Source organism: Salvelinus sp. IW2-2015, unplaced genomic scaffold, assembly GCF_002910315.2.
Source record: "Salvelinus sp. IW2-2015 unplaced genomic scaffold, ASM291031v2 Un_scaffold2581, whole genome shotgun sequence".
Lineage (NCBI taxonomy): Eukaryota > Metazoa > Chordata > Actinopteri > Salmoniformes > Salmonidae > Salvelinus > Salvelinus sp. IW2-2015.
In genome coordinates this window covers 28,081-37,558 of record NW_019943891.1, presented here as the reverse complement: position 1 = coordinate 37,558, position 9,478 = coordinate 28,081, and the positions used below count along the sequence as shown (strand labels likewise).

At 45.6% G+C, this 9,478-nt stretch overlaps 1 protein-coding gene across 1 annotated transcript in view; it reads right to left on the bottom strand.

The window, feature by feature from the left end:
* Positions 1-5,932, bottom strand: part of LOC112074325 (uncharacterized) — an 8,983-nt gene extending 3,051 nt beyond the window's left edge. Inside the window, exon 1 of the mRNA XM_024141519.2 lies at positions 5,425-5,932. Within this exon, the coding sequence (XP_023997287.1) occupies positions 5,425-5,691 (267 nt within the window). The 5' untranslated portion in view covers positions 5,692-5,932. The remainder of the gene's footprint in view (positions 1-5,424) is intronic.
* Between the last annotated feature and the right edge of the window lie 3,546 nt (positions 5,933-9,478).

Below are 9,478 nucleotides of genomic sequence, written 5' to 3'. Positions count from 1 at the left end.
CCTAACATTGATGACTTAACATCTGAGTGAGAGGCAACATCTGGAGTGACTAAACATCTTGAGTGACTTAAACATCTGAGTGACTTAAACATCTGATGAATTATGACAAGTACTAAGCGATACACCAATTCCAATAAGCCAGACTGCCACGTATCAAAGATCATTCTTAGCAAGAGCACTGAATTCTATTATTTATTTCATTTGACTGTTTTACACTCCTGATGCCTGTACTACTAGTACGTAGAGTTGGTATCTCTTTTTTTTATTTTAAGTCTTTATGCTATTTATATAGTGATGTTGAATCACACTTTTACCTGAACAGGTGTCTCAGACCGTCAGCAGGAGCAGAAGAACAAGATCGTCATCTGGGGACAGACCTAGGTGTGACGACCCTGAGCTGGCCGAGTTTGAGATGTTAGAATGTCAGGAGCTGGAGGCATACCTGGTGGAGGAGGAGGAGGAGGAAGAGGAGGTGGAGGAGGACGCATGTGAAGGAGTAGGGCAGGAGTAGGAGTGAAAGGAGGTGCACGGCAGATCCTCCTGGACCAGCCTGTCTCTATAGTGGATCTAGTCTCTGACCTAGAGAGGGAGGAGGGAGGAGGACCTCAACGGGGCTCCAGCGGGCAGGACGTCGCCCCATGGCGCTGGAGGAACCAGAGGGACGGCGGAGTAGTGACGAGGACAGAGTTCAGCTCTGAGAACCATGTCTTGGTGTCCCGCCTGTCCGCTATGTTCAGTCCGGATGGGAGTCTGGTCAGTGCTCTGGACACCGCTGGACGGACCACGCACCACCACAGACTCCTGGCACGTCCCTCTGGACCCTCAGGACCAGACGGGACCATCTTAGAGGATCTCACCCTGGCCTCCCAGTCTTGTACCACCATCTCAGACCGTCCAAGGCCTCTCAGCGACCCAAACAACCTCGGGCTCCATCTAAAAGCACAATACAACGAGCTGACGTCGATCTAAACCAGAACACAACTGTTAGGTCTGAGGAGGTTGTCGTTCCGGAAGCACAAGTCAGTGACACCGTCGAGTGGGTCGTTGTAAATGTCAGCCAACATGGAGGAAGATCAGGGCAATGAAAAGACAAACCAGAATCTGGAGCAGAGCGCAGGATGCTAGAGGTAGTGGGAGAAGGCAGCTGAGACCACCAGGATGTTGAGGTATGGAGAGGCAGCTGATGACCACAGATGTATAGGGTAGGAAAGCAGCTGATGACCAACAGGATGTTAGAGGCATGGAGGAAGGCAGCTGAGGACACCAGGATGTTAGAAGTAGTGAGGGAAGGCAGCTGATGCACAAGGATGTTAGGTAGTGGGAAGGCAGCTGATGACCAACAGGAGTTAGAGGTAGTGGGAGGAAGGCAGCTGAGGACCACCAGGATGATAGAGGGGGGAAAGGCAGCTGAGGACCACCAGGATGATGAGGGTGGGAGGAAGGCAGCTGATGACCAACAGGATTGAGAGGTAGTGGAGGAAGGCAGCTGAGGAACACCAGGATGCTAGAGTTGGAGGGAAGGCAGTGAGGACCACAGGTGTAGGTAGTGGGAGAAGGCAGCTGAGGACCCCAGGATGTTAGAGTAGTGGGAGAAGGCAGCTGAGACCCGATGAGGGTGTGGAGGAAGGCAGCTAGGACCACCAGGATGTAGAGGTAGTGGGGGAAGGCAGCTGAGACCACCAGGATGTTGAAGGTAGTGGGGAAGCAGCTGAGGACCACCAGTGTAGAGGTAGTGGGGGAAGGCAGTGAGGACCACCAGGAGATAGAGTGGAGGGAGCTAGGACACAGGTGTAAGGTGTGGGGAAGGCAGCTGATGACCAACAGGATGTTAGAGGTAGTGGAGGAAGGCAGCTGGGAACACCAGGATGTTAGAGGTAGTGGGAGGAAGGCAGCTGAGACCACCAGGAGTATAGTAGTGGGACAGCTGAGGACCCACAGGATGCTAGAGGTAGTGGGGGAAGGCAGCTGAGGACCACCGAGTGTTAGAGGTAGTGGGAGGAAGGCAGCTGAGGAACACCAGGATGTTAGAGGTAGTGAGGGAAGGCAGCTGAGGACACACAGGTTATTCCCCCTGATATGAACCACGGCTCTCCCACCAAGTTAGGCACAAATGGGATTCAATCTGTTGAAACCAGAAGCTTGAAGAAGCATGGCTCTTTTGATAAACCTCAAAGGAACAAGCTCCTTCGGACAAAGCATGAGAAACGATTCGTTTGAACAAGCATGAAGAAAACGACTTCGTTTGAACACCACCAAAGAATCGGCTCATTTTGATAGAAGCTTGAAGAAAGAACCATTCTTAGATAGACGTTGATGAAGAGAGCGTCCTTCGACAGACGTTGAGGAAGCAGGCTCGTTGAACGCAGCTCCAGTCCTTCTAGCCTGGATGGGAGGAAGCCTTGGTAGCCCCAGCAGGAGCCCGACGACCCGCCCCCCTCCTGTTCCCCAGAGAGACCAGCCCCTGCTCCCCGCCAAGACCAGCTCAGACTCCTCCTCCACATCTCCGCAAGGTCAGCAACCTCATCAGCAGGACGCAGCGACTCCCCAGAGGGTAACCCAGTGCTCAAAGCACTAGTTAAGTATGTGTTCAGCGCATCCCAAACCCATCTCCTACAGCCCTGCGGACGCTAGGATGGACTCTCCTCACAAACCCAAACCGCCCGTCCAAGATCATCACGTACGTCCGTAGACCCTCAGTGAAGTCCAGGGACAGAGTTGACCCAAATGAAGCCTTGACACTCCTCTCCGCCTGTCTTTCCCCCCAGCCCCCTACAGCCCACAGAAAAGCCCACAAGAGGCCACTTCAGCTCACAGTGCTCTGCTCCTCTAATATACGCTTTGTAGTACGTCAGGAAATGCAGCAGCAGGAGATTTCCCCGGTACCGGCATGACGTCCTGGCATCACCCCAGCCACCTCCTCCTCACACTCTCTTTGAACTACTGAGAGCTTTCATGGGACGACCTGACAGATAGCATGCATGAGGTGAAGGGGTGGTATGGTTTGTGTGTATTGTAGAAGCCAAATTTCGCATGCTGAAAATCAAATCATTCTGATGCTGACTGATACAAACTTTAATATATAATATATTGAATGAATTGAAACTTGAATGAAGCGAAGATAAAACTGAAGTTGTTTGTCTTGTCTAGTTGCTCCCACCTTCACAGCTGGCTCCCAGGAGGGACAGGCTTACCGTTCCCCAGGCCAGAGGCCCGCCTGGATTAGGGCTCACCGGCAGCTCTGCAGCAAGAACAGACTATGTTCCAGAGCCAGACGGTCAGAGGTCAGGGTCGTGACCTCAGCCATCCAGACAGCAGCGGCACGCCAGGGACAACCAGGAAACCACGACTCCAGCGGGTGAGACAGAGACAGAGGCTGAGGGGAGGCTGGAGCAAGGGAGCAGGGAGCAGGAAAGGGGAGAGGGGGAGAGGGAGGAGAGTCTTTCTACAGTGCTGTTACCATACTAGAAACAGATGTTGCTGCTAAATGTCGCTATGTTCCAGCTGTTGTTCTAGAGATAGTTATTCGTGCGTGTTCTAGATTCTCATGTTGATATGCTCTCTGATGCAGTGTGCGTAGAATATCATGTGATATGTCTGCTGCGTGTTCTAGATTTCATCGTTGATATGTCCTGCTGCGTGTTCTAGAACTATCATGTCGATATTTCCTGCTGCGTTTCTGAATATCATGTTGATGTCGTTCCTGCGCTGTTCTAGAATGATTCATTTGATTGTTCCTGCTGTTTCTAGAATGATACCATGTTGATAGTTCCTGCTGCGTTGTTCTAGAATATCAGTGTGATATGTCTGCGCGTGTTCTCTTAGAATTTCAGGTTATATGTTCGGCGCATTTCATGTTCTCTGTCTGATTCGTCTGTTTTTCATTCTGAATTATCATGTTGATATGTTCCTGCTGCTGTTCTAGACATGTGCTGTTGATTGGTTTCTGCTGCTGTTCTAGATTCTCAGTGATATGTTTCTGCTGCGTGTTCTTAGTTACTGTTATATGTTTCTGTTTCTGCTATCGTGATTTCCTGCGCATGTCTAGAATTCTCATGTTGATGTTCCTGCTGGTGTTCCTAGAATTATCATGTATATTTTCTGCTGCGTGTTCTAGAATTATCATGTTGATATGTTCCTCTGGTGTTCTAGAATTTCATATGTTGATATGTTCCTGTGCGCTGGCTAAATTGATCATGTTAATGTTCCTGCTGTCGTGTTCTAGAAATGATTCATGTTTGATATGTTCTGCTGCTGTCTAGAATTATCCTGTTGTATGTTCCTGCTGCTGTTTCTAGAATGAATGCAAGTTGATATGTTTCTGCTGCTGTTCTAGAATGATCATGTTATATTCGTTCCTGCGTGTTCTAGAAATCATGTTATATGTTCGCTGCGTGTTCTAGAATGATCATAGTTGATCATGTCCTGCTGCCGTGTCTGAATTCATGTTGATAATTTGTTCCTGTGCGGTTCTAGAAGCATGTTGATATGTTCCTGCTCGTGTTCTTAGAACTTTATATTCCTGCTGAGTCTAGATATCATTTGACTATGTTCTCTGCGTGTTCTAGAATGATCATGTTGATGTTCCTGCTCTGTTCTAGAATGTCATGTGATATGTTCTGCTGTCTGTTCCAGAATGATTCATGTTTATCTTCCTGCTGCGTGTTCAGAATTCGATATGTTGCATCTGTTCTCTGCTGTTCTCAAATTCATCTTGATATGTTCTGCTGCGTGTTCTTAGATGATCTGTTGATATTTCCTGCATGCGTGTTCTGAATGATCTCATATTTGATATTTCCTGCTGCGTCTAGATAGCATGTTGATATGTTCCTGCTGCGTGTCTAGAAATCTCATGTTGATATGTTCCGCTGGTGTTTAGATGATCTCATGTTGATATGTCTGCGTCTTCTAGAATGATCATGTTGATCTGTTCCTGCTGCGTGTAGAATGTCATGTTGAATGTCCTGCTGCGAGTGTTTGAATGACTCATGTTGATATGTTCTGCTGCGTTTCTAGAATTCATGTGAATTTCCTGCTGCGTGTTCTAGAATGATCATGTTATATTTGCTGCTGCTGGTCTAGAATGATCATGTTCTGAAATGTTCCTGCTGCGTGTTCTAGATTGATCATGTTGATATGTTCCCTCTGCTCTAGCTGCATGAATGTCTTAGTAATGACATTTGATATGTTTCCTGCTGCTAGTGCTCAGTTAGATATGTCCTCTTCTCGAGTTGTTGTTGTCCTGCTTCGTGTTCTAGATGATCATTTATATGTCCTGCTGGTGTTTAGAAGATATGTTGTATCTTCATGTTTGATATCATTTGATTTCCTGCTGCTTCGGTTTCAGAAATATCATTTACATTCCTTCACTCAGATGTTTAAGTCACTCAGATGTTTAAGTCACTGGATAAATGTAGAGCATCATACCTCAGTGGTCTGAGACATCAGGGGGGGCAGAGTGTCAACATCTCCTCCTGTACTCTCCCCTCCGCCGTCGCTGCCCCCCTCCCCCATCTGGATCATCTGGTTAGCATTAGCATCCCCTTCGGGTGTCACCGCCCCCACTCGCTCTCCCCCGGCCTGCTGGTTCTGGTTGTTGCTCCCGACCTCACCAACATGGCTGTTCTGGTTGTTGTTCCTGACCTCACCAACATGGCTGTGGCCGATGGCAGGCTCGCCTTGCTGACCACTCATTATGACCTCACGTCAGTTCTGTTCTGAGTTCCTTCCTTCACTTAGTCACTCGGCCATCCATTAGATAACGCTGTGTACCCACAACTCTCAGGGTCAGGGGCTCTGGGTCTCTTTCTCTGCCTTATAGCATGAGCCCAGAGCTGGCTTCACATCTCTCTCCTGTCCTGTGTGGTCCTGGAGGTTTAGGGTATGGGCTGTCTCACTGAGGAYAGGAGGTGGGTCGYATGGCWTCGGAGATCCTTAACCTGATAGAAAACAAGACAAACCAATCATGTAGACATATCGTATTAACGACCTCTGTAGAATAATCTCACATCATGACATGCTACATAAAGTTTTTATGAAAAAAGATTGACACTTAAAAAGTTAGCGGCAAATTTCAAGACATTTTATGCATTTTGATACAGAGGGGTTTTCTACTTTATAATAACCCCCCTCCCCTGAGTGGCACAGCGGTCTAAGGCACTGCATCTCAGTGCAAGAGGCATCCCTGCAGTCCTTTTTTCAAATTCAGGCTGCATCACAATCAGGCCATGATTGGGAGTCCCATAGGGCGGTGCACAATTGGCCCGGGTTTGGTCGGGGTAGGCCGTCATTGTAAATAAGAATTTGTTCTTAACTGACTTGTAAAAATATATATATATATTTTTTTTTTAAAACACCAGTGTGACATCTCATCTGTCACCTGGAACGATAAAGGGTTGAATCACCTAAATAAAACCAGATGGAAATGATATCACAGCAATACAATGTAGCCTGAACCAGGGATGGCAGTATACTATATCCRTAACTCATATCACATCACTGTCCTGAATAGTGGAGTCTTGACTCTCTCGTCTCCCACAGAGTTGTTAGGTAGAGCAAACTGGAAGTGCTTCCATCTTKACTCTAGAGATWTGTTTATGTGTAACTCTGTGTTGTTGTTTTTGTCGCACTGTTTTACTTTATCTTGGCCAGGTCGCAGTTGTAAATGAGAACTTGTTCTCAACTGGCCTACCTGGTTAAATAAAGGTGAAATAAAAAAAATACTAAAATATGGGACTTACACAGGGACAGTATCTGTTTGTATCCTACAACAGTGACATGTTGTCCACAGGAAGTGAGTAACAACACCCTACAAAGAGATAACCACAGAACTATCCAACATACTGACACCAGAGACGATTGGCAGGAGATTTATAGCACAGGACAGTATTTACTAGCCTGGTCCCAGATCTGTTTGTGCCGTCTATGAGAATGACCAAAGGTGCTGGCAAGACAGCACAAACAGATCTGGGATCAGGTGTTTACTGCTCAGGGACTAACAATATTCATCACCCTTTACTCCTACTGTCCTCTGTTTACGGTTYTRGTCATGTCCCCCTAMATTCCCAGGTTTTCCAGGAMTCCTGGTTGTAGGATTCTGGATTTCCTGAGTTCAGGAATATTTCAACYGGGATTTCTGTAAAAACCTGGGAATTCCCGGGAAAGATACGAGCATTTTTCTACACTACCTCTGTGACCAGAGTTACATCTGTGTTTTAATTAACCTCTTTCAGCTAGGGGGCACTATTTTTATGTTTGGAAAAGGTAAACTGACTATTTCTCAGGCCCAGATGCTAGAATATGCATATAATTTACAGATTAGGATAGAAAACACTCTAAAGTTTCCAAAACTGTCAAAATATTGTCTGTGAGTATAACAGAACTGATTTTGCTAGTGAAAACCTGAGGAACTCCAACCCGGAAGTGCCTTTTATTTGGAAAAATCCCTGCCTGCCCCTCCTCCATTTAAAGGGGTATCAACCAGATTCCTTTTCCAATGGCTTCCTCGGGCTGTGACCAGGCTTTAGACATAGTTTAAAGCTTTTATTTTGAAAAATGAGCGAGATTTTTCAAAACGCGTCAGGTGTCCTTTGATTATTTCCTGCGCGCGAGAGTTGTAGCTCGACATTTTCTTTCTCTGTAGTATTGAATAGGTTACCGTCCGGTTGAAATATTATCGATTATGTATGTTAAAAACAACCTGAGGATTGATTATAAAAAACTTTGACATGTTTCTACGAACATTACGGATACTTTTTGGAATCTTCGTCTGCCCTTCAGGACCAGAACGAGCCTGTGGTTTTCTGAACATAACGCGCAAACCAAATGGTGGTTTTTGGTTATAAAACTAATCTTTATCGAACAAAAATAACATTTATTGTGTAACTGGGAGTCTCGTGAGTGCAAACATCCAAAGATCATCAAAGGTAAGCGATTCATTTATGGCTTTTCTGACTTTCGTGACCAAGCTTAATTTGCGGCTAGCTGTTCTTACTGTTTTGTCTAGTGATTGATAAACTCACAAACCGTTGGATTGCTTTCGCTGTAAAGCATATTTTCAAAATCTGACACAATAGGTGGATTAACAACAAGCTAAGCTGTGTTTTGGGATATTTCATTGTATTTCATGATGTATAAATATTTTTCATTTTTTTTTTTATTTGGAGCTCTGCAATTCAGAAAATGATCCCGTTAACGGGATCCGTGCGTCAAGAAGTTAAGAGGATGTTTCTATGGATAGCTGGCATCTCTCTGCATATATTATAGATATGCCATATGACTGTGCTAATGCATATGTGTCCTATCACTGTTCTCCCTAGCCCGAGCATCGCTCCACTTCAGCAAATCCGTGGGAGACATTTCTAAGTGTGTGTACACACACACACACACACACACACACACAACACACCACACACACACACACACACACACACACACACACACACACACACACAAACACCACACAAACACCACACACACACACACACCACACACCACACACAACACACCACACACACACACAAACTGTCAGCAATATTCAGCCAGCAGCCACCTTCAATGAATAAGCTACAGGAAACTACTGCAATAACAATGAGTATAGGAGTTGATAACCTGCTATCTGTACACTGGTTCACTATCACTGATAGCCTGCTATCTGTACACTGGTTCACTATCACTGATAACCTGCATCTGTACACTGGTTCACTACCACTGATAGGAATCTGCTTATCTGTACACTGGTTCACTATCCACTGATAGGATAACCTGCTATCTGTACACTGGTTTCACTACCACTGATAGCAGTAAAGCAATTATTCTGAAGTAAACTGCATATTTTTGAACACACTGATTCATGCCTGAGGATGCTTTGAAAAAACTGTACCTGGAAAACAAGGTACCATAAAGGACCATGTCACTTTTTGGATAAAAGGTGGTTGCAGTGGGAAATATTAGAGGAATTAAAAACAACCTGTGAAGAAATGTCTCTGGGGATTTAGACGGATTCAAAACATCCTGAGAGAAAATCTCTGGGGATTAGACGGATTTCAAAACAACCGTGTGAAGAAATGTCTCTGGGGATCTCCCCCCTCTCCTCCTCTCACTCTCCCTCTACGCAGGTCTGCCCTAGTTTTCAAAACACTCTTCTTATTCTTTTCATCTCAAAAATAATGATTTAAAAAGAAGATGAAAATACCTTAGCATTTAGAGATCTTTTTGATGTTTGAGTGCAGAAACTTATGAAACACTGTAGCTCTCCCAGAGAAGACGGTGTTTTACTTATGAAACACTGTAGCTCTTCCCAAGAGAAGACGTGTGGTTTACTTATGAAACACGCTGAGCTCTCCCAAGAGAAGACGTTGTGTTACTTATGAAACACTGTAGCTCTCCCAGAGAAGACGTGTGTTTTACTTATGAACACTGTAGCTCTCCAAGAGAAGACGTGTGTTTACTTATGAAACACTGTAGCTCTCCCAGAGAAGAC